The sequence below is a fragment of the Lacerta agilis genome, chromosome 17, assembly GCF_009819535.1.
Source record: "Lacerta agilis isolate rLacAgi1 chromosome 17, rLacAgi1.pri, whole genome shotgun sequence".
NCBI lineage: Eukaryota > Metazoa > Chordata > Lepidosauria > Squamata > Lacertidae > Lacerta > Lacerta agilis.
The window spans coordinates 35208942-35234827 of NC_046328.1; the positions used below are offsets into that span (position 1 = coordinate 35208942).

Consider the following 25886-nt stretch of genomic DNA (forward strand, 5'->3'; position numbering starts at 1 on the left):
AGACTCCCCCGGCTCCCTTTCAGCCCCGCCCTCCTTTGTTGAATGTAATGCAGAGGGAGGTTGTTTGTTTCCCCAGCGACATGTGATTGGCTGATTAGATTATCTGTCTGGAAACTGTAGAAAAGGCTCCCTTTCCTTTAGAAGCTGCAGAAATGTGAGTTGAACCCCATAAAAACGGGGCTTTTCCTCTTTGCTTTTCCCCCTTTGCAAAAGGAGCTTTGCTTTTTCCCCTTTGCAAAAAAAAGCTGCAAAACTTTTCGATGATCCTCAAAAAACCGGGGCTTTTCCCTTTGCAAAAAAAAAAAAACCTGCAAAACTTTTAGCTGGTCCCCAAAAAACCCAGGGCTTTTCCCTTTGCAAAAAAAGCTGCAAAACTTTTCGCTGATCCTCAAAAAACCAGGACTTTTCCCTTTGCAAAAAAAGCTGCAAAACTTTTAGCTGATCCTCAAAAAAAACCCAAAAAAAACAGGGCTTTTAGGAGGAAAACCAGAAAAAATTTTTTTTCTTGTTTCCTCCTCTAAAAACGAGGTGCGCCCTATGGAGCGAAAAATACGGTATATGGACCAATGATATGACTTGGTGTAAGGCAGCTTCCCACACCAGCTAGTCTGGGAGCCTTTTTTGGCAGGGTGAATAAACGTCGTCATGCCCCCCCCCCAAAAAAATACTCACACCCCTAAGCTGCAGGTTTTGGAGGTGAAGCAATTTTTCACTGAACACACCCAGAATAAGAACAGCATTAAGGATTAGGGTGCCAAAATGCTGAACCCCACAGCCAACCGCCTATGACAGAATGCACATAGCCCCAAAGGCATTCGTAGACAATGCCTGGCACCCTGTTGAACCTTTGGAGGTGTGGTGGGAATTATAGTGTATCTTTCATAAGACAGTCTACATGTGAAGAGATGTAAAAAAAAAAAGTGAAAGGGTATTGGTAAGAGAATCTGCTTACTCAGACTGTCTTTAAAGTGTGTCAAGCACATTTGTGCAGGAAAAAGGGCCTTTGAGAGCAGACATCCTGTTCATCTTGCTGAATCAGGCATCCAGATCAGACAATACAGGCCTACTTTTCCTCTGAGAATGTGACTTAATTTCTATACATGTGTAAATCTAAAGTGGTGGAATGCCTCTATATAAGCCTGTGTGATGCACAGGCCTCTAGACTCCACTTTTGTGGGTTCCCCAGCAGCTGCTGCTGTTGTTTTTTTTACAAAGTAAAGCTTAGAGATCACAACTGGTGTGGTTAAAAGGAGAAAATCCCACCACAGAAGCCTAAAAACAGAGCCCTAAGGATGGGTGGGTGCTGGTAGAAGGAACACTGTTATTTTTTCCTTTTTAAAATAATAATAATAATAATATTAGGAGCATCTTCCCAGACTTTTATTTGCAAATCACATGGCTAAGTTGGGTGTCACAAAGAGGAATTGTTAACAACAGTAATAAAAAAAATAACGTTAAAACCCCGTTCCGTATTCCAGGAGGCAATGGAGCTAAAAAAATGTTAATAACATGACCCTCAACACTGCCAAGTTGGTGGGCAGCCTCTTTTCACGCAGGGAAAGCAGAAACACGAACCACTGGAATGTTTGTCCGAAGAGGAAAGAAAGAAAATGATAAATCTGAGGAATCCGTGGAAGGAAGATCCTTTTCTTACGCTGGCCTGTGGTCGGGCTGTCTTGCCTAGGGGGGCATGGGCCCCCGCATACCCCCCCGGGGAGGCACCATGGGTCTCTGGGTGGGCCGAGGGGGGAGAGGGATGCGCTGGTAGCCGTAGGGCGGGGGCCGAGGGGGGCCGTTGTATCCGTGGGGTGGCATCAAGGGAGGCGGCCCACGCATCCCATGGGGGGGCATGGGGCCGGGATGACCTGGTGGAGGAAGAAGAAGAGGAGGCATCTGGATTAGACAACAGCCCAGGAGAAACAACGGACAGCACAGGGAACCAGGCAGAGGGCCTTCTCAGTAGTGGCACCCGCCCTGTGGAACGCCCTCCCACCAGATGTCAACGAAAAAACCAACTGCCAGACTTTTAGGAGACATCTGAAAGCAGCCCTGTTTAGGGAAGCTTTTAATGTTTAATAGATTATTGTATTTTAACATTCTGTTAGAAGCCGCCCAGAGTGGCTGGGGAAACCCAGCCAGATGGGCGGCGTATTAATAATAATAATAATAATAATAATAATAATAATAATAATAATAACAACAACAACAACAACAACAACAACGAGCAAGTGCCCCCGCCGAAAGAAGCAGCACATGGGGAAAGATTTAACCCTTCCCCCTCCCTCCCTCGTCTGTATTTGAAATCTGTACAGTGGTGCCCCGCTAGACGAAAATAATTCGTTCTACGAGTGTCTTCGTAGAGCGAATTTTTCGTCTAGCGAAGCGGCAATGGAGCGCGGAGGTTTTTTCACTAAAAAAAAAAAAAATCGTCTTGCGAGGCAGCCCAATTGACATTTTCGTCTTGCGGGGCAGCCTTCCGCTAGCGAATGCCTTTCGTCTAGCGAGTTTTTCGTCTAGCGAGGCATTCGTCTAGCGGGGCACCACTGTAGTTCCACTTTATGCAAATGAAAGAACAGGGCACAAGGAAGGAGGAAACCAGCTGAAAAAGATTCACCTTCAAAAGGAGTTTCTGTACTAAACAAAAAGAGAAACTTGGAAGGATCCTAACCGCCCCAAGCCTTGTCGACACTTACCCATCGGCGATCCAAAGTGAGGGCCCCGGGGCGGCATGCCCATGGGCGGGGGGCCAGGGTGGGGCATGCCTGGAGGAGGGCGGGGGGGCGGCTGGCCTCCTGCCCCCGGCGGTCCTGGGTGATGAGGGCCCATCCCGGGCATCCCATGATGTACCTGCATTTGCGGCATTCCTGGAAACACAGGTGCAGAGGTTAGTGAGAGTAGTGGCAGTAGCGTCGTTTATTATCTGCTCTCCACCCTAAGATCCCAGGGCAGGTGCAACATCAAAACACAACGTTAAGTTTGAAACTACATGCAATCGCAAAATAAGATGGGTTCTGAAAACGCAAGCATCAACAGCCAGACACACCTCTGCGCATGTTGCAAGATTCTTAACTATTTGGCTCCAGGGTGCCTCGGGGACTGCCCGATCCCTCATATCCCTGCTAAGTCACTAAGGTCTTTGGGGAAGTCGCTGTTAGTGGTTCCCCATGACCCAGGTGCTGTGCTGCAGTCGATATCAAGGGCCCAGTTCCACAAAATAAAAAGGGAATAAAGTAAGGAAATAAAATGCCCCCACTGGGCACCAGAGGTTCAGCAGGCAAAGGGCCTGTTCGACCTCAGCTGGAAGTGAGTTCCATAGGTCAGACAAGCCTGCTCCCTCCTGACATTCCAGCGCTCGGTGAAGATTTTACTCCAGCAAACAATTCTAATTGAAGTCTGATTTTATCATTTTAACCGGATTGTATTCTTTATACAGTCATACCTTGGAAGTCGAACAGAATACGTTACAGAAGTCCGTTCGACTTCGTTCGAAAACCGAATTGCGGCTTCTGATTGGATGCAGGAAGCTCCTGCAGCCAACCAGAAGCCGCGGAAGCCCCGTCGGACGTTCGGCTTCCAAAAATAGTAAGCAAACTGGAACAGTCACTTCTGGGTTTGCGACATTCGGGAGCCAAAATGTTTGGGAACTAAGCTGTTCGAAAACCAAGGTATGACTGTACTGTACTTTGTTAAATTGTTTGGAGACTACTGTAGGTAAGCACTATAAAATTTGTTAACATGAAAATAGTACTGTCTTTTTCCGTGTATAAGACTGTATCTTTTCCCAAATTTTTTAAGTTTAAAATTGGGGTTCGTCTTATACACGGAATGTTTAAAATAGTTATTTCTTAATTTTGGGCTCAAAAAATACGAGTTGTCTTACACATAGGGGCGTCTTAATACACAGTAAAATACGGTAAGTGTCCTAAGAGGAAGGCAGAGGTCCACTGCAATGGAGGGTGTTGTGGTTATTTTGCAGAGAGAAAGAGAGGAAGAGTTGCCCCCAAAGGCAAAACGTACCTGGATGCATCCCACCTGGAGGGAAAGGATGCGGGTGGGGAGGGTGTGCCCCTCCAGGAGCACCTCCGGAAGGCGGTCCTGGGGCACCGGCGCCAGGCGGCATGGGTGGGGGCGGCATGGCTGGCGGCATGCCTGGAGGCATGGCTCCTGGTGGCGGCACCGGCGGAGGGAACGACCCAGGTGGCGGGATGCCTGTGCAGGGTGGAAAGGAGAATGTTAGGAGATACTGAAGGAAGAGAAACCCCGAAATTCCGTACGACAAAGATCCCATGCTGTTAAAAGGAAAGGCATGTTCATAAGAGCATAAGAAAAGTTGGCTGGATCAGGCCCACGGCCCATCTATTCCAGCATCCTGTTTTCTCAGCATAGGAGCCAACTCCTAGGCCCCTACAAAAAAAATTTGTGGGGCTGGGCCCCCACAGTTGATGGACATTCCCATTCAGATGGGTGTGTGTGCACTGTGTCATGTGATCTGATTATGTGGGGCAGGGCTTACCTGGGCCCCCACAGTATTTTATTCAAGTTCGCAACCCTGTTTCACAGTGACCAAGCAGATGTCCATTTTGGGAAACCCAGAAGCAGGACCTGAGCAGAAGAGCACTCTCTCATTTCCTGTGGTCTCCAGAGACTGGCATTCAGAAGCTGGAAACCACAGCAGTGGAGACAGAGCAGAGACAGCCTTCTCCTGCTCCATGGATTTGTGTAATCCTCTTTTAAAGACATTTGTGTTGGTGGCCATCGCTGCCTCCTGTGGACATGAGTTCCACAGTTTAATTCTGTGCTGTGTGAAGAAGGGACTTTCTTCCATCTGCCCATCACCTTCCTTTGATATCTACCCAGGCGCACAGCTACAACAGCAAACCACCAGAACAACAGAAAACTGGTGTGCCCTTGAGCCTCGGCCTTGCCAGTTAAAGCGAAACCTACCACCCAACTGATCAACTGAAGCTTTACGTGAAGGGAGAGGGCCATCAACTCCACATTAGCTTGCATCTGGGCAATGTGACCAATAGTCAAAGATTATGTGAGTTGGGGTCCAGATGTCTCCCACTCCCACCAATCGCTGCTTTAACAGATTATTTTACTGATCAAACTTTGTAGCCCTTTAAGGTAAACTATGTCAGAGAAGTAGGATCATTCATCTTTCATGGGGTAACTATAAGAACACCGTAAAATGACCTGCTGGATCAGGCCGGGGGGGGGCGCCTCTTGTCCACCAGCATCCTGTTTTCGCAGTGGCCTATTGCCCCCTAAGAACCTAGAAATCTCAATAGGCTGCTCTGCTCCTAGAGATTCCATAATCATAATTTTATTATTTGTACCCTGCCTATCTGGCTGGGTTGCTGGATCAGGTCAAGGGCCCATCTAGCCTAACATCCAGTTCTCACAGTGGCCAAACAGATGCCCCCAAAGGGAAACTGGCAAGTAGGACTGAATCACAACAGCACTCTTCCCTCTTGCAGTTTCCAGCAACCAGCCACTGATAGCCTTACCCTCCATGGCTTTCTTTAATTCGGTAAGATCTTAAGTAGAGCCTGGCTGCTGGATCAGGCGAGTAGTCCATTTAGTCTAGCCTCCTGTTCTCACAGGGTCCAAATACCCCAAAGAGCCTAGGAATCTAGACTGCATATGGATTTGGAGGCTCCATAAGAAGATCAGAAGAGCCTGGCTGCTGGAGCAGGCCTGCATCCCGTTCTGGCAGTGGACAACCAGATGCCACAATGGGAAGCGCACAAGGACGACCCGAGCTGAAGAGCATTCTCCCCCATGCTATGTCGTTTCCAGCTATTCTGAAGCATATCTGCCTGCGGAAGCAGAGCATTGCCATCATGGCTAACAGCCAACTCACAACATTCTCAAAACCCATCAGACAGAGGGACAGTGAGGAGGGACAGAGACTCAAATTGAAAAACACCAGCCAGGAGCGTAGAATATTGAAAGGAAAAGGGCGGGGGGCTGCATACCTGGCGGGGTGACGCCTGGCCCCAAGGTGGTGACGACCGGGGTGGGCACCGAGGGCGGGGGAGGGGCGTCGGCGAAGAGCTGGTGGGGCCGGTCAGCCTGCGAGAGGGGGTTCTGGGCGGCCAGGAGGCGCTCGGCCGCCGAGCCGTGCCTCTCGCCCTTGGAGTCCTTCTTGAAGGCGTAGGAGACAGTGATGGGGCGGTTGCACAGGTACTGTCCGTTCATGGCCTCGATGGCGGCGTCGGAGGCGTCGAAGCTGGCAAAGTTGATGAAGGCGTACCCCTTGGAGTTGCCCGTGTCCGGGTCGCGCATGATCTTGGGGGTCTGGAGGATGACCCCGAAGGCGCTGAACGTGTCGTAGAGGAGCTTCTCGTCAATCTCCGGGTCCAGGTTGCCGATGAAGATGTTGGCGCCCACGTCCAGGTTCTTGTTGTGGGCCGAGGCCTTGTTCACACGGATAGGCTTCCCATACAGCTTGATCATGTTCATGATCTTGATGGCGTAGTCGGCATCCTCCTCGCTAAGGAACTCCACAAACCCGTAGCCTGGAAGGAGGCAGATGAGAAAGACACTTAAAATAGGGCTGCCAAACTGGACAGATTGTGGGGTTGCTGTTTTTTAAGCAAAGTTGTTGAGCTTTTGGGGTGGAATCACATATAAATGCCATTTTTGAGCTATTTTTATGGGAAATTGGGCAAAAACGGCACTGCTGGCATGAGCTGCCATATATCTAGCTTTTCCTGGACATTTTGCTGATTTCCGGACACCAACTGCAGTATTCCCGGTATGTCCAGGAAATTCTGGACGGATGGCAACCCTAGCTTAAAAGCACACAATGCTGTGTGTATGAGGGTTGTAGATGTCCAAGACCCAATGAAATTAATGGAACCTAAGCTAGTGATGTCCACTAAGTTTAATGCATCTGCTCTGAGTAGGACCAACCTTGATGACAACTCACTGTCACTTTAACAAAGTGGTTCTCAAAGATGTTGGTGGGATCACCTGGGGGAAGGTGCCCCTAAGGAGCTAAGGGGATGGCAGGGAGGTGCTAGAGGTATAAATCACACTTTAAGAAGCTGGTATTACTGGATCAAGTTTATCAGTTTTGTTGAATTATTATTATTGTTGCTGTTGTTATATTTATTTATACTCAGTCTTTTTTCCTGATGGAATCAAGGTGGTTTACAGATTAAAAACAAAACAAAACAAGGATTGCTAAAAACATAGGGGAGAAACCCATCTTTAAAAAACAATTAAGCATGGATAAAATTAAAACTATATACATATATATAATTCGTTTAAAACATACAAATAATTACAATAAAAGCAGCACAGTTCTGGCCCTTTCATTAAAAGCAGTCAATTCCCCAAAGCCTGTTGGAACGGGTTCTTCACCTCCCTGAGAAAGGACAAGGAGGAAGGGCGGTCCAAAGTCTGGGAGCGGCCAGCACCAAGAAGGCCCTTTCCAATGCCCCCACCTGTGAGGGTGGCAATATTGAGAGAAGGGTCCCCGACAAAGATCTCAAAACCCAGACAGGTTCACATGCCATGCAGGGCTTTATAGGTCATACACAGGGCTTGGAATTGTGTCCGGAAACAGGCCAGTGGATATGTTCTAGCAATGTTCCTGTCAGGGAACTGTCCCCGACTCAGCGGAGGGTGGTGGAAGGGCTCTCGGGGTGTTACAGAGCCCCGACCCCACTTGACCAGCAGCACCTCCTCCTCCAGCAGAGGAAGCAGCGATTTATACAGTGGTGAGGGGCAGGGAGCTCAGAGGCTGGAGAGCAGAGGCTCTGGGGATGTTGAGAGACCTTGCACTCCCCTCGCCCAGCTGGCAAGGGGAGAGACACGCCATTTCCGTCACCCCAAGTGCACAGAGGGGTGAAACGTAAGGAGGGGAGGCGGAGATTTCGTATACCGAAGCTCTTATGTTGGGGTCACAGCCGGAAGGGGCCACTCCCGGATTCTGCAAGTGACTGATACAGACATGAACTTGTAGCTCTGCACTGTAAATAGTATGCACAATAAAACTGCTAAAAGACAGGATGGAGTTTTGGCTGTTTACTCACGAGCAACCACCCAGCAGACCTTACAGTTCCTTATAACCGGTCCCACTTAATTAAACTAAATAGTTTCAATGGGGTTTTCAGTAAGTGTGCAATGAATCATAAGTGCTCTGGATTTTATTGTGGTATTATCTTCCTCAGTGCGACATGCAGGCCGCTATTCTGAATAATGCTTTTTATAGGGTAGGGAGCACTTGGGATCAGGTTTACGGAACCAAGGGGGGGGGGGTCCAAAAAGGTTTGGGAGCTAGCTACCGCTTTGCTGGGTGGAGGAGGGGGGGGGGTTATTTGCTTATTTCAGTTTGCACTGTAAGCCACCTGGGATGAATATCATGGAAGGAAGGCATGTGAATGCTTTAAATACATAAACTGTCGCAGTCTGCATTTGTACTGCAACCATTTTTACACTGTAATTGTTTCTAAAAGCGTGTATTGTTTTTGTATATTTAGAATAGTTTTTGTCCTTTTCTTGTTTCAAGGTTTCAACTGTTTCATTTGTTTTACAATTACTTATTTTGTTGTTGCAGCCCACAGGGGCCTTTTTAAAAGGTGTGTTAAGAAAAGCTAATTAAATAAGCAAACCTACAGGGTAGGCGCTGTGCCACAGCATAGTGGAAGAGCACCCGCTCTGCATGCAGAACGTCCTGGGTTCAATTCCCAGTGGCATCTCATGGAAGGGTTGGGAGAGAACCTCTGCCTGAAATGCTGGAGAGCCGCTGCCAGTCAGTGTAGACAACACTGAGCTAGATGGGCAAATGGGTCTGATTCAGGAAAAGGCAGCTTCCTAGGCTCCTAGGTGCACCTTATAAGCATAGAAATTACTGACTATTCACCCCCAAGGAGACAACTCTTATGCACATGAGCAAACTGGACTTTGCTGCAAGATAGGTGGGACCATCACTCACTCATGAGCAAAGCCAAAAGAAGATTTATGGCTCAGGTTGGCCATCCTGGCTGACAACAGATGGGAGCTAGAGTCCAGCAACATGGAGGGTACCATGTTACATCGGCTGACAAGCGTGCTCCCTCCAAAACAACATGCTGCCTTCGCTCCCTGCTCTCGGCATCGCTTACCTTGATGCTGGCCAGTGACTCTGTCTTTGGGCATGTGGGTGTTGACGACCGGACCTGCCTGGAGGAACAGCTCCCATAGGAGAGGTTCACTGACCTTTTCGTCCAGGCCTCCAACGTACACAGTGGCATCTGGAGTGGAGAGGAGAGAGACACACATCAGTTGCATGGACAGAGAGAGCAGGCTCTTCGGAGATCTCTCCACCAACTCATCCAAACGAATGCACTACAGGGGGTTGGACTAGATGACCCTTGGATCCCTTCCAACTGGCCTATGCAATTAATGGACATATAAGCTAGACATGTACATTGATTTTCACTTCAAGTATGTCTGAAGTTATTTGCAACTTAATAACATTTCAGTAGACATCTGCACTCGCGAAAGCCGAATTATTAGCAATATTTAGCATCCACTACTACAAATAAAAATAGCAGCTTAAATTTAATTATAAAAACAAAAGTAGCTTTTATGTAGTGTTAGTAGTAATAATAAAAGCACCTTTAATGTCACCCACGCCATGCAAAACGGGGAAGCTACCCCAATGTAGACTGGCCTGATATGATAAGGATGATGATAAATATAGCCACACGCATTTGTGAAATCTTTATTATGAATTATAATTAGCTTCTGCTGCTACTAACAAGATCAGCTTTAACTTCACCCACCCACTTCCAAAACGGGGAAGCTCCCCCTATATAGAGACTGTACTGTTAGAAATAACAATTAACATCTGCTACTACTACTAATTATATTATTATTATAATTATTATAATTATTATTACTACTACTACTACTACTACTACTACTATAATATTACAGCAGCATTAATCCCTCCCTATGCAGAGCCAATGGTCCTGCCACGCCAAGAGCGGAGGAGAGGTTTTCTGAAGGGGGGGTCTCCAACCCATAATAGTCCCCCACTTCAGCAGCCACCGCCCTTTAGAAGGGGAGAGAAGGGGGAGCTGCCCCCCAGCCCCAGCCCCAGGCCCAGCCCTCACCTTGGTTCCTCTCGGAGATGGGCCCAGCCGCCATCTTGGCGCCACTTTCCAACCACCTCGCGCCCCTAAGGCCTCAAGCACGACGGCCTCCCAGGAGCCACTGCCGACGTCGCCCCGCCCACCGGAAGCGGCGCGTAGTATGGGCGATCTCGAGGCGCCGTCGGCCATCTTAGGCGCGGGCAGTTAAAGAGGGCGGGAGACCGGACGTGACGTTTACGAAAGAGCAGGTAGGCCTCCTCGTCAGGTTTAAACAGAGGAGGTGAAATGCCCGCTCCGGCCGTGTTAAGTTGAAAGCGGCGCCGCCATTTTGAAAGAGGGCGGGCGGAAGTTGCGGTACGTAAGAGGGTTCTAACGGAATAAACACACTATGAGGTAATGCTAATAACGGTCGTAATAAGATGTGTGTATATATATATAATCTATAATATATATACACCGACACACATACATATACATATACATACATACATACTGTGTGTGTGTGTGTGTGTATGTATATATGTATGTATATATAGATATATAGATATATACACACATATATACATATTGTATGTATATATAAAATATATACACATACACATATATTTGTGTGTGTGAATTCCATTTGTTTCTTCACCTCAGGGTTTTCTCCTCAGAAATTTTTTAGTGTTGCGATTGTTATAATATTCTATATACTGTATTTGGAGTTATAGTACGCAGTATGATACGTTAATGGTACGCAACAGGAAACGATAAGGTTGAAATGGCGGTCGGTTGGGGACGTCACTTCCGGTAGCGTCCCGAGCGGGGAGTGCCCTTCCCCCTCCCAATACAAAAACACACGGCTAGGTAGAGAAAGCGGCGCTCCTTGCGGGAAAGAAAGAGAAAAAAGACCAAAAACGCGGGAAAATTAGCGTCAGCGTAGCTCCACCTCCTCCCTCCCCTCCCTCCTGATTGGTCGCTGCTCTCCAGCATTCGAGACAGACAGGAGTCTGTTTCCCCCAGATTTACCAGGAGGGTGAATTCGGGATACAGTATATTGTATGCATATACACGAAATTAAAAGACTCCTGCTTCTTGGGAGGAAAGCAATGACAAACCTAGACAGCATCTTAAAAAGCAGAGACAATGGTCCGTATAGTTAAAGCTATGGTTTTCCCAGTAGTAATGTACGGAAGTGAGAGCTGGACCATAAAGAAGGCTGATCGCCATAGAATTGATGCTTTTGAATTATGGTGCTGGAGGAGACTCTTGAGAGTCCCATGGACTGCAAGAAGATCAAACCTATCCATTCTCAAAGAAATCAGCCCTGAGTGCTCACTGGAAGGACAGATCCTGAAGTTGAGGCTCCAGTACTTTGGCCACCTCATGAGAAGAGAAGACTCCCTGGAAAAGACCCTGATGTTGGGAAAGATGGAGGGCACAAGGAGAAGGGGACGACAGAGGATGAGATGGTTGGGCAGTGTTCTCAAAGCAACTGGCATGAGTTTGGCCAAATTGCAGAAGGCAGTGGAGGATAGGGGTGCCTGGCGTGCTCTGGTCCATGGGGTCACGAAGAGTTGGACACGACTGAACAACAACACACCACCATACATTTACAGCTCGTATTTCCCTCCACCCCAAATCTTGGGAAGTTTAGTTTACCCCTCGCAGAGCTACAATTCCCAGTACACTTCACAAACTACAGTTCCCAAGATACCTTTGAGGGAACCATGGGCTTTAAAATGTTTGGTGTGAGCACAGCCTGTGTTGCAGTCCCATTGAAAAGCAGCAAGATTCTAGTCCTCATGGTGAGTTTTACCTTTTGTGCAGAAGGCTAGTCTCAAAACGCACTCCCACATCCATTTTCTTCTTTGCATTTTTAGCCCACCTTTTTCTCCAAGGAGCTCATTGTAATGTTTCCAGTTCTCCCTGTCTCCTTTCATCCCAAAACCAGAGAGACATCACCCAGATTGTACAGCTAACGATCAATATATTTCCCCCGCTTAGCACGAACGCTTGGCTTGTGTGAGCAGCATAACATGAAGAGGACACAGAAAATGTGCAGCATCGGCATAACAGTAGTTCCCCAAAGCCCATCTAAGCTGGGTTTCCACAAATAGGACATATTTGGGCCTAAGGTGAATCATACCTGTGGCACCATTTTCCTGTGCGTGGAGGGGGTGGTTTGTTCCTGATTCTAGGGACACAAGACAGATGGAAAAATAGGAGTGGGGAGTTTCCGGGGGACATATTTACTAAGAATTCATCCTGGCTTGTTTGCAGGGAGATTAGACAACATCGGCTATTTATAAAGGATTCATTCCGATGTGTTTGCAGGGAGGTTACATGATGTGTCGAAGCAGGTATCATCCCACAATTTTGCAGTGTATTTCCAATCACTTTCATTTCCCTCAAAAGTTCAATCTTTCAGGGAGGCAGGCTCATTACTCCAGAGCTCACCACTATCCCTAATTGTGCAATCTTGATTTGAAAATATGTGATTGATTCCCGCCACCAAACAGTGAGAGTCTGGAAGCGCGCACACACACACACGTTTTATCTGCCGTATCAGAATGATCCTTCCAGTTTACATTTCTGGGTGGTAGTAGCAATTACAGAACTGAATTACATGAAGCTGAAGACAAATTTAAGAGCAGCCTGGAGGCTGTCTCAGGGAGCAGAAGGCTCATCCCATCAGCTTTGCAGAAAGACAAGCTCCAGAAGGCATCTGTGAACTGTTTATTTGCCAGCTGGCTTGATTTTCGTTTTTCCTCTTCCCTCCGTGGCCTTTTACCCTTGTATGTCGTAGTTATGTTTTTGTTTTTGTTTTTTGATGTTTTTTTTTAAAAAAAGGATTATAAGCTTGTGGGCACCGGGGACTCTTGTTACAATTGATAGTGCATAAACCACTCTAGGAGACTTTTGGGCTGAAAACCCCAGTGGCAAATGCCGTAAATAAATGAATGAATCAACAAACAAATATATTTTTCCTAGCAGCAGAAAACCAGGTGCTTCTGGGAAGTCCACAAACAGGGCTTGTGAATGCAACAGTCCAGTGTTGTTTTTTCCTCAGCACCTGGGATACATAAAGGGAGTTCTCTTCTTTCTTGCTTTTGATCCCGTGTCTGACCATACACTATCCCCTTAAACAGGTGTAGGACAGTTTATAGCCAAAGGATGGGAAGGGGGACGCTTTTCCTCCAACTTACAAATGTCCCCGGGAGCAAATCTATTTATAATTACCTGCAGAATTATATTCACAAGATCTTTATTTTTTTATTCAAAATCGTTCTGTAGCTTAAAACTGCTCATTTCCCCATTAGCTCTAAAAGGCTTCTGGACCAAAGCTTATAAAATGAAAACGGAAACATTTAACAGCAAATATGTAACAGCAGCATTTAACCCCCTTTGCTTGGGGGCAAAAGGGGGGAAAAAACCACATATCTTAAATGGAAATACTTTCCCACTATGGATTTTCTCCTGTTCACGAGGGGAAAAAACACATTGAAGGAACACGACAACAAGACAGTGCAAACATAATATACAGAAATGGATGGAGAGACGTATTAAGTTCCTAAGTACCAGCATCGCATTTCGGCGTTCCCTGGCAACGGCATACCGAAGGACTCAGCTTTGATGATTTATAGATATGAAGCAACATTGAGCGCCGTCTGACAAACACTGTTAATGAATTTCCAGGTTACCTGTTATAGGGGAAAAGAAAGGGCCTCCTGTTTTTTAACATGGAAACCTATTCTTGAGTATGGAGAGGCACCAGCAGCAGCTGTTTTAAAGTGGAATGACAGACATTCTCCTTCCTTGGAGGTTTTTAAGCAGACGTTGGGTGGCCCTCTGTCATGGATGCTTTATCTGTGATTGCAGAGAGTTGGACGAGATGGTCCTCGGGGTATCTTCCAACTCTACAATTCTGTGATTTTAGGATAAAGCCCTCTAGAGGACTCTCCAGCACGTGCACACAGCTGTACCGCGTTCTTTCGTTTCTGAACAGCACACGCTGCAGAAAATTTCACCATTTCTTCCCAGAGGCCGATAATTTGTTGGAGCAGACCAGCTCTTTTTTAATTCATTGTCCTGTTTGCAACCAGGGTGGTCCCTTTGTTTAACCACAGGACAATGTCTCGGGCCAGTAAGCAGGCGGCGGCAGGGGGGAGATTTCTCTCACATACATAACATGCCATTTCTCAATAAGTGCTATATAAAAAAAGCTTCTCTGAACATCTGTTTTGGCACCTCTTATCTTCCACACCAAACGGTTAAAAAAAAATTGACTGTGGAAATGACCACAGAAAGTGCTAAAGAAGAACTGGGGTGTGTACGTACCCCAGAACTGGCCAGAAAATCTGGTTTACCGATTGCGAAAGCATGATTTCTCAGTTTAATAATAATAATAAAGCTTCCCGTCAGTTCTGTCAGGAGCTTTGAGGCCGTTAGATTTATTGCTCAGCTTGGCAGGAAAGAAAAATCTGCCTGTCGGGAGAATCCTCGGAGAATCCTGAAGGTTTCACTTTCCAAAGTTTGTTCAAACTTATTTGCAAGCTCTTGTTGCAGATCTAACGAGGCTGGGGGCCGCTCAGCACTGGACCCCAAAGCACCCAAATATTGATTACTCAGCAACAGCTGAAAAGGAAAAGTCACCCCACCATCTCTGATAGAGGAGGAACAGCAGGAAGGACATTTCGCTTCTATTCCCCTACAAAGAAGAGCAAGATTCTAATACTGCAGGGCTGTTGTTTGGTTTTTCACAGACTGCAAAGGAAAGCTCACGCCAAACACTGCAGTCTAGGGACTGAAGGAGATGCTGGTCCACTAGCCAATTTCTCGTGGACTGCCTGGTGCTTGCAAATATGCCTGGACGAAGCAGATATTCTATACAAGAAGAGACTTCTGGATGAAGCCAAGCATCCTGTTCTCACAACCAGACGCCTCCCAATAAATCCGCAAGCTGGATTTAAGCAAAATAGCATTGCCCCCTCCTGTGGTCTCCAGCAACTGGGGCTCAGAGACATTTCTTCAACTACAGATGCAGAGCATAGCCATCCTGGCTAATAGCCCTCAATAACTCTCTCCCCCTCCATAATCCTCTTTTAAAGCCATCTGGGCTGGGGGCCATCACTGCCTCCTGTTGTGCTCTCAAGGTGTTGTGGATCTCCAAGCCCCCTCGCAGCTGCAGCAGCCAGTGCAACCAGTGGTTAGGGAACGACAGCGAGAGCTGAAGCCCACCAACATCTGGAGGGAACCGCATTGGCTATGCCACGTTTTAAGTGTTATGAGAACCGGACTGTAGTACTTTGGGGACATAAAGGTTAATACCCCTTGGTGGGTTCTAAGAGGCAGAGAGAGTAAAGCAGACTACACAGAGCTGGTCAGCCCACTCTGGGCTACCAGGTGCTTCCAGGGAGGTGTTTATTATGGGATGGTTGCTCCTCGAGCATTCAGACCTTTTTTGGGGGGGGGGCATCATGACAGCAACGTCAGAATGCCAGCCCATGTTATTCCAGCTGCCCCTCCAAATTTTTTAATCTGGATTAATGACACGTCACACATTTAAGGCACATGACTTCTCCCAAAGAATCCTGGGAAACGTAGTTGATGATCTTTAGTGCACTTGACAAACTACATTTCCCAAGAATCTTTGGGGGAAGCCATATAAATGTATGCAGCTTTAATAAGTTTTTTTTAAAACAACAACAACAACAACAACAACACAAACCAAACACCTGGTGGCAGGCACCCAATATCGCAGCGATATTAAGCCCCACGTCGTTTTGCAATCAAAACAGAACATTTGGGGCAAATATAAATTCAGGACAGAACTGCAGATAGGTCAATAGGATCTGTTTGCTGAGCTGGGCAACTTCAGAACAGACACTTCCGATGAATCGGGGCACGTAGCCTGAGTGCATCAGTTTTCTCCCAACTGGTTAAGATTTCCAAATGGAGCTCTGTGAAAATTGCAGGGGGTTGGACTGGATGACCCTTGGGACCCCTTCCAACTCTACAAATCTCTGAAACATGCAGATTGCAGCATATTGCAACTGCTGTCTCTTCTTGGAAAGTGGGATGCAGTAGGTCTGTGTTGGATACGCTGAGGGCCCATCCTGTTATTGATGGGGTGGCAGGAGGGAGCTCCAAGCAGTCTGTGTGGAACGCTTCAGCCTTCTCGGGCATCGTGCCGCTAGCTTCCTTTGGCTTGCCAGTACTTCAGCCGCTCTTGGAGCAGGTCCAGTTCCTCGGTGAGGCCCACAATGCTGGAAGCGAAGAGACCAGCCTAAAGAGAAAGGCAAGACATCTGTTTCTACAAAAGCAACGCCCAAGCCACATTGTAACAGCAGCAGACAAGACATCCCAGCTGTGGAATTCCCTCCCTACTGGACAGGGGACTGGACGAGATGACCCTTGGGGGTCCTTCCCAGGGCCGTCTTAAGCATATCCGGCGCCGTGGTGCAAAGATCCCTCTGGTGCGCCCCCCCCCATTTCCCCGAGTTGCCAAACCTTTTTTAGGGAGGATGGCGCTACCGGCGGCACACCCAACTTTGCGGGGCTGGAGGAGGCGGGCAGTGGCTGGAGGGCAGCTCTGGCAGGGAAGAGGCGGAGGCTGGACGCAGTGGCTCTCAGCTCAGCTGGCCGCTTCGTGCCGTGGTGGCCACAGCAGGCAGAGGCTGCAGGCGCGGCATGCCAGAGACGGGCGTGGGAGGCAAGCTGATGCTGGGAGGCGCCACGTCCAGCCTCCGCCTCTTCCCTGGCGCCCTCCTGAACTTGGCGCCTCTAGGCTCTATGGGTAAGACGCCCGTGGTCCCTCCCCACTCTACGATTTTGTGAAACAGCAATGTATACATCTGTAACCCCGCCCACTTTTTGCCTGCCACAGACACGTGGCCCTTGGAAGTCACAGAATCATAGGGTTGAATGTGATCCTAAAGATCATCTGGCCCAACCCCCTGCAACGCAGGGACATGCAGCTGTTCCCTACGGGGATCAAACCTGCTACCTTGGAGTCATCAGCACCACACACCAACCAACTGAGCTATCCCACCTTGAAGACTGGCAAGAAGAGGAGGCAGCCCCTCAAGCTGGAAGAAAGGTTCTCCATCTCTGCGCTAAGCAGAAAGAGACTTGACGTCGCCAGCAAGGACCACCACTGGCTTTGGGGAAGAGGCTTTTCATACCCTCCTTTAAAATTGGTTCCCTTGTATAGGGATATATCAGAGCCCTGCTTGGATCAAGCCAAAGGAGGCCCATCTAGTCCAGCCTCCTGTTCTCACGGTGGCCAACCAAGTGTCCCGTTGGGAAGACCACAAGCAGGACCTGAATGCAACAGCAGCAACCTCCCTTCCTTCAGTTTCCAGCAACTGGGGTTCAGAGGCATATATTGCCTCTGATCATGGCTGGGAGCCACCGATAGCCTTTTGCTCCATGAATTAGTCCAGTCTTCTTCCGAAGCCATCCAGGTTGACGGCCATCCCTGCCTCCTGGGGGAGCGAGGTCCATAGTTTGACTCTGCACTACGTCCTCTTTTTAATCTTTTCTGAATCTTCCAACCTTCAACTTCAAGTCCTAACGTTAGGAGAGAGGCAGGAAGACTTTTCTGCATCCACTCTTTCTCAACGCTAGGCATAATTTTCTAAGCTTCTAGCATCCACTGTTCCAATTTCCACCCGCAGGACTTTTGCTTCAGAACTCGTTTCCAAATCCCTGTTATTTATTTCCTCTTTTAATGAACTGGCGCAGGCTGGAAGGGGTAGGAAACAGTGGTTGCCTAACAGACGTGTCTGCTGCCAGCCTCCGGAGACCTAGCTGTGAAGAATCTGTTTCTAATCGTGAGCTGCTAAAGGCAGTTATCAACATTGGGAAAGTCGCCCTCACATCACCCTCCAGTTTCCCCCTCACTGCTTCCACAACTGACAGTAGATTTGAGGATCGCTGTTTGCAAAACAGTGGGTCTGGCTGGTGCCGAGTCCTTAACTCAGAAGCAAGGCCTGCAACTTCAGCACAGCTGAAGACCAGCTGGTTGAAATTGTGCAAACTACATCCAAGCAGGAAGCTCTTATTTGTGCTGTGTCTCCTTGGGGTTTCCTGGCGCGGAGAGAGCTCTCTGCTTTGCTTGCTGGGCAAGAACCTTCGGCACGTGAGCTCTGGAAGTGCCGGGGATCCTCTCTCGCAGTGCCAAGGGTTTTGGTATACGAGATTTTCATGCAAATATGGAACCCTTGCAACCGAAATATCCCCCCCTCCCCGCATGTAATAATGATTTTAAAAAACCTTTTATAAAAGAATCCAAAAGTAGTTTGGACACTAGATGGCACTACACAGCTACAAACTCTACCTCTTGGGATTCCTACCCTTTAGCTCCTCTGTATACATTTTCCTCCACCCCACACCATGAAATTATCATTAATTTTTATTATTTTTATCATCACCACCATTGATTTATTAATCACCTTCTAAACTTCCACCTCAAGGCGTTTTGTGCATAAGGTAAATAAAGTCAAAAACATATTTAACGAATTGGGTTGTCGTTCGACATATCCTCCTGCCTCATTTCTGTCCGTCTTCTCAGAAGCCACAAGACTGTTGGAGATCTTTTATGACATTTTAGTTGTTTGTTTGTTTGTTTGTTTGTTTAAATTCCAACAGCTGCTAGGAGGCCAGTTTTGGTGTGATTACAAAATGTAAAAGTTTTAGAACGAACATACCATACTTTTCACTGTATAAGACGAGGTTTTTTTCCTGAGAAAATAATGTCAAAAATGGGAGGTCGTCTTATACATGGATAGTGCAGAATAGGGACAAAAGCCCTCAAAATTCCCCCCCAAAAAGCTCAACAACTCTGGGCAATCTCCCCCCATTTTCTTAATTTTGAGTCCCCAAAAATAGAATACGGGGGCGTCCTACACAGGGGCGTGTTATACACAGAAAAATACGTTATAAATAAATCGCGTCCCTCTGCTTGTGGAACAGCTTCTATTAATGGCGGGACTTTTTGAACCCAAGATAGATGAGGAAGCAGGTTTTGCAGAACGCAGGTTTGGTTCTCTAATGACCACCTCTCAACCTGCCTGTGATTCTTTACAGCAATGTTATTTTGTGCCACGCCTCTGTTGTTTTGTACCTGGGTTTCCGGGCTCCCACGGAGGTAGCACCTTCTCCACAAGCGGATGGAGGGCCCTGCATATGATGGCAGAAGGAGCAGCCCGTCGTGATGGAGAAAGAAGCTCCGGGTTTTGCACCTCCGAGACCTGTCCTGCTCCCCGGGGGCCTCCGACACCTGAGACCGCCAGGAACCTTTCTTGGCAAGGGAGCCATTTTTCCAGGGGAAGAAGTGGGCTTGCAGAGAGAGGGAGCCCTTGGAGAACAAGTACAAGGTCCTTTTCCCAGGAGGAGCGTTTTCCATCTGGAAGAAGGAAGAAGGATAGCTCAGAACATCGGAAGAGCCTAGGTATCAGTTCTTAGGTATGATCCTGGCAGCTCAAATAGTAATTGCAACTCCGTGGGAAACAGCCCCAGATCTTACACAGGGCGCTTGGTATGCCACTCACTCTGGAATATAGCTATAGGGGAGAAAATTACACATAATTTGAGATTTTGACAAGGGCTAGAACGTCCAGACACTTTTTATATGATTTGGCATTCCCTTAGTACATACTAAGGGACACGGGTGGTGCTGTGGGTTAAACCACAGAGCCTAGGGCTTGCCGATCAGAAGGTCGGGGGTTCGAATCCCCGCGACGGGGTGAGCTCCCGTTGCTCGGTCCCTGCTCCTGCCAACCTAGCAGTTCAAAAGCACAGCAAAGTGCAAGCAGATAAATAGGTACCGCTCCGGCGGGAAGGTAAACAGCGTTTCCGTGCGCTGCTCTGGTTCGCCAGAAACGGGTTAGTCATGCTGGCCACATGACCCGGAAGCTGTCTGCTGACAAATGCCAGCTCCCTCAGCCTATAGAGCGAGATGAGCGCCGCAACCCAGAGTCGGACACAACTGGACCTAATGGTCAGGGGTCCCTTTACCTTTACCTAGTGCATACTGTACGTATGTAGCGATCAGTCTTCAAGACAACTCTCATCTCAAGCCTGGAAAATCTGGAACTAGACTTGATAAATGAGGTGGCGCTGATATTCTTGTTTGTTTGTTTGTTTTGCATATTTAATACAGAAGCAAAAAACACACAACCCACGGCTTCCGGTTTGGTGCCGGATAATGGCGGAGCGGAGCTGAGTCAGTTCCAGTCCCCGGGGGGTTTTAGGGGTCTCCTTGTCTGCGCCAAGGGCCCCTTAAAGCCACGGGAAGAGCGTCCCGTGGACCGCGGCCTCGTGGGTCCCAGACGTGCCGTCTCTGCTCTTGATTGACCCTCGTAAGGGGGGAAAATCAAGCGAGCGGAGCTACCGACACGGGACTGGAGAGGCGGATGCACCCCCCCCCCCGGGAGATCAAAGCAGCAATTCTGCCAGACCTGAGCACCAAGCTTTTCCTGCTAACTTCAAAGAAAAAAGAAGAACCCCGGCTGCTGTAAGTGTGGGACTAATTGGATTTACATTTGAATAACTGGCAACCGGGAGGGATGTTAAAAGGAAGCCCGTCCCTCTCCTTTGTTGTGCAGAGGAGGTAATTAAGCTTCAAGCGGCTGCAGCTGCATTACTAGACACAATGTTGCTACGAAGCACTTTGACAGAGAAGATGGATTAAATCCCAATTTGAGGGATTGAAGATTTTGGAAATATCTCTTCTGTGGCTTTTGGAATTAATTTTGGCACCCTGTCTCAGGGAAAATGGCGCTGGAAAACTAATACGCAGGATGGAAAATTACTGACATTTGACACCCTTTGTTTTCTCCAACCATGCTTGCTTTCGCTTTTAAACTGATTCTAGATCCGGGTATTACCCAGGAACAAAGAACAATCCTTCTGCAATTGGAGTTTGTGAATCGGAAAATGGACTGGTTAGGTCGTAATTTCAAAGAAATTTGTTGTGGAGCAGGAGAGACCAGCCAGATCTGGGAAAATTTTGATAATTTGGAAGTAGACTTCTTCAGGGAACTGGGGCAGGTGCTGGAGAAATGGGACGAATTGATTCAGCAACCCCAGGTAAATGGACGGCCCTGGTGTAGTGAGAAACACAGGGCTGATGTTTTGACTGGAGCTACGAGATTCAGTCTCTGGAGTGGGAGTCCAGAGATGAAGCTGAGAAGATTTTTGAAGACACAAGTGGAAGGAAACCAAAATTGCGAAATGGAGTTGCTGGGAGAGGAGAGCTGGTGCCTCTTGAGGCGCCCAAGGAGGAGATTTATAAATTTTAAGATGATACTGAACAAGGACAACAGAGGGAAATGTAAAGATGAATGGTGGGGGGGCATGGGAGAGAGCAGAAAAATGGTGAGAAGGGGAATAGGGTGAAAATGATAAAAATTGAATTAGGATGGATTTATGGTACCCTGAAGATAGTGTGTTAAGATTTTAGGATTTTGATGTTAAGTTTTAAGATTTTGATGTTACGATTTTGGGAATTTTGAATTAGTGAAGAGATATGTAACTGATTAATAGCAGCAGCTTAAGTGAAAAGAAGTATAAGATTGATTTAAGAATTATTTCATGATACTATAAGATGTTAAGTTTTTATGATATTATAAAAGGTTGGATAATGAATTGTAATGTTAAAAATGGATGTTACCAAAGTATATTAGTATTGAAGGCAGAGGAGGGAAAGCGGGGGAGGTCCCTTTAGAAGATCAGAAACTAGATTTTGTTAAGTAGTAAGAGAAAGATTGGTGTTCCAGTTTAGGTATGTATTGGTTTTGGTTTTGTTTTAATTGTTTTCTTTGTTGATTGTATTTATGTAATGTGTTTTTTATTGTGTTAATGTTGGTGTCTATGTTATGTTATGTGTTTCTCTTGTTTTATTGGAAAATAATAAAAATCTTATAAAAAAAAAAAAAAAACACACACAACCCACAAAAACACACACATGTTCTTTTCTTGGACCTGGTTATATTAAACCATGTGCTACTGTGTGCATTCTATGTGCCTGTTTTATAGTTTTGTTTTTTATCTTTTAATTCTTATCTGTTGTTATCATAGAATCATAGAATTGTAAAGTTGGAAGGGATCCCCAAGGATCATCTAGTCCAACCCCCTGCCATGCAGTAATCTTTTGCCCAACATAGGGCTCAGAGCCACAACCCTGAGATTAAGAGTCTCACGCTCTACCGACTGAGCTAGCTAGCCTAGGTAAGCATTGAGCTAGCATCCTGTTCTCACAGTGGCCAAATTCCCATAAGAACCTAGGACTCTAGATAGACTGCCTCTGGACATGGAGGTTTTATAAGAGCAGTAAAGTGGTACCCCGGGTTACATCCTTAATTCGTTCCGGGTTACAGTACGTAACCCAAAATGGATGTAACTGGAATAATTCGTTCTGTGCATGCGCAGACCGAAAAAATCACTTCTGTGCAACTGCGAAAACGCTTCGCATGCGCAAATTGCACACGCTTTGGGTTGCATTTCTGGGTTAGCAGAGTTCGTAACCCAAAAAGTACACAACCCGATGTGTACGTAACCCGAGGTACGACTGTATAGTTTCAAATTGGATAGGAGACCGCGTGTTGAGATTTCTGCATTGCAGGGAGTTGGACTACATCAGTGTTTTTCAACCACTGTTCCGCGGCACACTAGTGTGCCGTGAGATGTTGCCTGGTGTGCCGTGGGAAAAATTGTGTTTATTTGATTCCTATTCAAGAGAATTACTTTATATATAGTCAATATAGGCACAGAGTTAAATTTTTTAACATTTTCTAATGGTGGTGTGCCTCATGATTTTTTTCATGAAACAAGTGTGCCTTTGCCCAAAAAAGGTTGAAAAACACTGGACTACATGACCCTCTGGGCCCCTTCCAACTCTACAATTCTGTGATTCCTTCAGAAGAGCCCTGCTGGATCACACCAATGGCCGATCAGCCCCAGCATGCTCTTCTCACAGTGGCCACCCAGATGCCTGTTGAAAACCCACAAGCAGGATCTCAACACAACAGCAACGGGGGGGGGGGGGGAAGCTAAACTGGTTCCTAAACTCTTAAGAACAGGGTTCCAGATTCAGACAGTGGGGAAAAGAGTGGTGCTTGCAAAAAGGCTTCTTGTGTGAGAACCAGGAGAGCCACTGCCAGTCCGTGCAGACAATACTGAGCTAGACGGGCCCCCAATGGCTTGATCAGCATAAGGTACAACCCTCCTGCTTTCCTGTTTAAGTCAACCCTTTGTTTGGAATCATGTGGACTGGAACCTTGTAAAGGCAGCTTCCTTCATTCCTGTGGGTTGCAGAGTTAGATCCAGGCAGGGAAAGGTGCTGGTGTCCTACCAGACTGGGAGATGCCAAAGATTTCTACGCGTGTCCTCTGGCTCCGAATCCACCAGCCCAAGTTGCGGAAATGACCTCTGTGCCTTCCCAGACAAACACAAACCTTGCCAATGTTTTGGGGAAGGAAGTTCCCGTTCAGAGCCCCGCCGTTGTTGCCACCGTTCCCACTGCGCCTGTAGCAGGGGTTCCGGAAGCGCGCCATGTGCCGGGGGCTGTATCTCAAGGACCAGTCCCAGATGGGGGGCAAGGAGGCCCCCGTGGCTTCCTTAACTGGGTAGCCGTCTTTCTCCAAGATCTCCAGGCAGAGGGGTTCTCGCCAGCCGTTGATGGGAGTGTAGAGCTGGGTGAGAAGACGGTTCTGAGGGGAGAGAGAGGGGTGGCGGTGGATGATCAGACCCTTCCCAAAAAATGCATTTCCTCTTTTCTACTTGTATGGATTTTATTGGCCAAAGAAATGTTGCAACAACAGTGGCCTGCTCTCTACAGGGCTATTGTGGGGATTCCCACATCCTTCAAGAGGAGGAGCTGATTCCTAGAGCGGAGAGGCAGGCCACAGAGAAGAGAATGGATTCAGCAGCCTTCCCTAACCTGGAGCCCTCCAGAGGTTGCGGGACACCACAGCCCATGACCCGGGGATGCTGGGAGTTGTAGTCCAAAACAGCTGGAGGGCTGCAGGTCCTCCATCTTTAAAGAGAAGGAGTCGATTCCTAGAGTGGAGAGGCAGGCCACAGAGGAGAGCACGGCTGGAGCAGCCTTCCCCAACCTGGCGCCCTCCAGATTCTGTTGGGCTCCAGCTCCCAGCGACTGGCACAGTGTCAGCACTTGGGGATGATGGTGATGGGAAATGGCAACATCCGGAGAGTGCCACTTTGGCTATTCCTGGCCGATCACCTCAAGTCGCCTTTCCTCTCCTTCCCACCCAGCATTCAGAGCAGAGCTCAAGGGAGCCAGCAAATTTGGCCCCACCCAGTGGCGTAGCAAGGTAAATTGGTACCCGGGGACAAAAAAAGTTTTGTCACCCCCCCCCCCCGAGGCATGGGAAGGTCAGGTGGTACCCGGTGCCAAAATTTTCTTGTCCACCCCCCCATTGATTCCTCCCCCCCGCAAAAATGGTTTTAAGTTATTTCATATTTTCTTACAAAGGAATAATAACAAGTAATAATAATAATAAACTTTTTTTATATCCCATCCTCCCCAGCTGAAGTCGGGCTCAAGGTGGCTAACATCAGATACATAACATTGGTATAAAATCAAACAATAATTAAGTTACCTCCTAAAAACATCTCAAAATCAAATTAAAGTCTAATTAGATGGCTTTCCACAGGGTTAGGGTTGGGAACAGTAAGTGTTCTCTGAATTGAAATTTCAGCCTCCATGACATAGGAAAACAGCCAAGTGAACAGCTATTTTGGTGGAGGAGGGTCAAGATATTAACCGATATGCATGAAATTTCATATATAGCTATATAATCCCTAGTATAGTAAGATAAGACCTTTGGAGCAGGCATTTTTTAAAAAAATAAAAAAATGCATTTTTTTTCAATTTTGTTTTTTAAAAAAATTGTTCCTTGATAATTTGTAACCCCCTCCATTATGGAACCCGGGGCGGCCCGCCCCCCTTGCTACGCCCCTGGCCCCACCCTCCTCCCTTTACAAAGCCACACAGTTTGTTTCCTCGTTTCCCCTTTTTTATTGTTACCGATTTGTAAGCAAAGGAAAAGAAGTGCAAACATAATGTAGATGAAGAAGGCGAATAATCAAATATTGAAGTCATGAGCCATCACAGCCTTGAGTACCAGCAATCGGAATTATTAAGATTAAAGGTTTTTCCAGGGTTTGGCAATACAGCCCCTGGGCTGCTGTCAAGAGGTGAGAGAGAGGAGTGCTTTACTTTCCGGAAATCCCATTCTGTTTCCGTACAATGGTACAGAAATACAATACTGTAAATCAGCTCAGATATACAGGTTCACAAGTGCCAGGCCAGGCTGGGTTCCCCCCCCCAACTCACCTGGTTTCTCCGCCCTCTCTCCCACTGGCAGTTGAAGAGGAAGGTGCTGGAGAACGGGACATAGCTGCTCTCGTGCAGAGCCACCAGGTAGGCCTCGGTGAACTGGAAGGATCCCGGAAACTGCTGCAAGAGCTGCCAGGTACAGTCCAGGAACAGCAGGAAGACCGGCGACTGCAAAAAGGAGTGAAAGGAGGAAAGACACTGAAACGCTCCCATTTCTTTTCCCTGAGCAAATTTATTCTCTCTCCTCCTCTACGGAGAAAGGTTTCAGGTCAGGGATGGAGAATCTGAGGCTCTGACTCAGTACAAGGCAGCTTTCTGTGTTCTTCTTTCCATGAGACCCTTACTCAGAACAATGAGGACCAGAACCTTACTTTGATTTTAGGGCAAAGTCTGTAGCATAGCACCAAAGCATCACTCGACCACTATGATTGGTGGGACAC

General features: G+C 47.4%; 2 protein-coding genes across 2 annotated transcripts in view; both read right to left on the reverse strand.

Annotated features, from left to right (window-relative positions):
• Nucleotides 1-1358: 1358 nt before the first annotated feature.
• On the reverse strand, nucleotides 1359-10237 carry SF3B4 (splicing factor 3b subunit 4). Its single transcript, XM_033174889.1, has 6 exons — nucleotides 10116-10237; nucleotides 9120-9248; nucleotides 5982-6524; nucleotides 4018-4209; nucleotides 2694-2864; nucleotides 1359-1865 (listed from the first exon to the last, which is right to left on the reverse strand). Exons 1-6 carry the CDS (start codon nucleotides 10147-10149, stop codon nucleotides 1681-1683), a joined length of 1254 nt encoding a protein of 417 aa, XP_033030780.1. The 5' UTR covers nucleotides 10150-10237; the 3' UTR covers nucleotides 1359-1680.
• A 4121-nt stretch (nucleotides 10238-14358) lies between these two features.
• The window catches only part of MTMR11 (myotubularin related protein 11), a 35822-nt gene continuing 24294 nt past the window's right edge, over nucleotides 14359-25886 (reverse strand). Inside the window, exons 14-17 of the mRNA XM_033174721.1 lie at nucleotides 25444-25614; nucleotides 23540-23794; nucleotides 19207-19488; nucleotides 14359-16365 (exon numbers count right to left, since the gene is read on the reverse strand). Coding sequence (XP_033030612.1) covers nucleotides 16273-16365; nucleotides 19207-19488; nucleotides 23540-23794; nucleotides 25444-25614 — 801 coding nt within the window. The 3' untranslated portion in view covers nucleotides 14359-16272. The remainder of the gene's footprint in view (nucleotides 16366-19206; nucleotides 19489-23539; nucleotides 23795-25443; nucleotides 25615-25886) is intronic.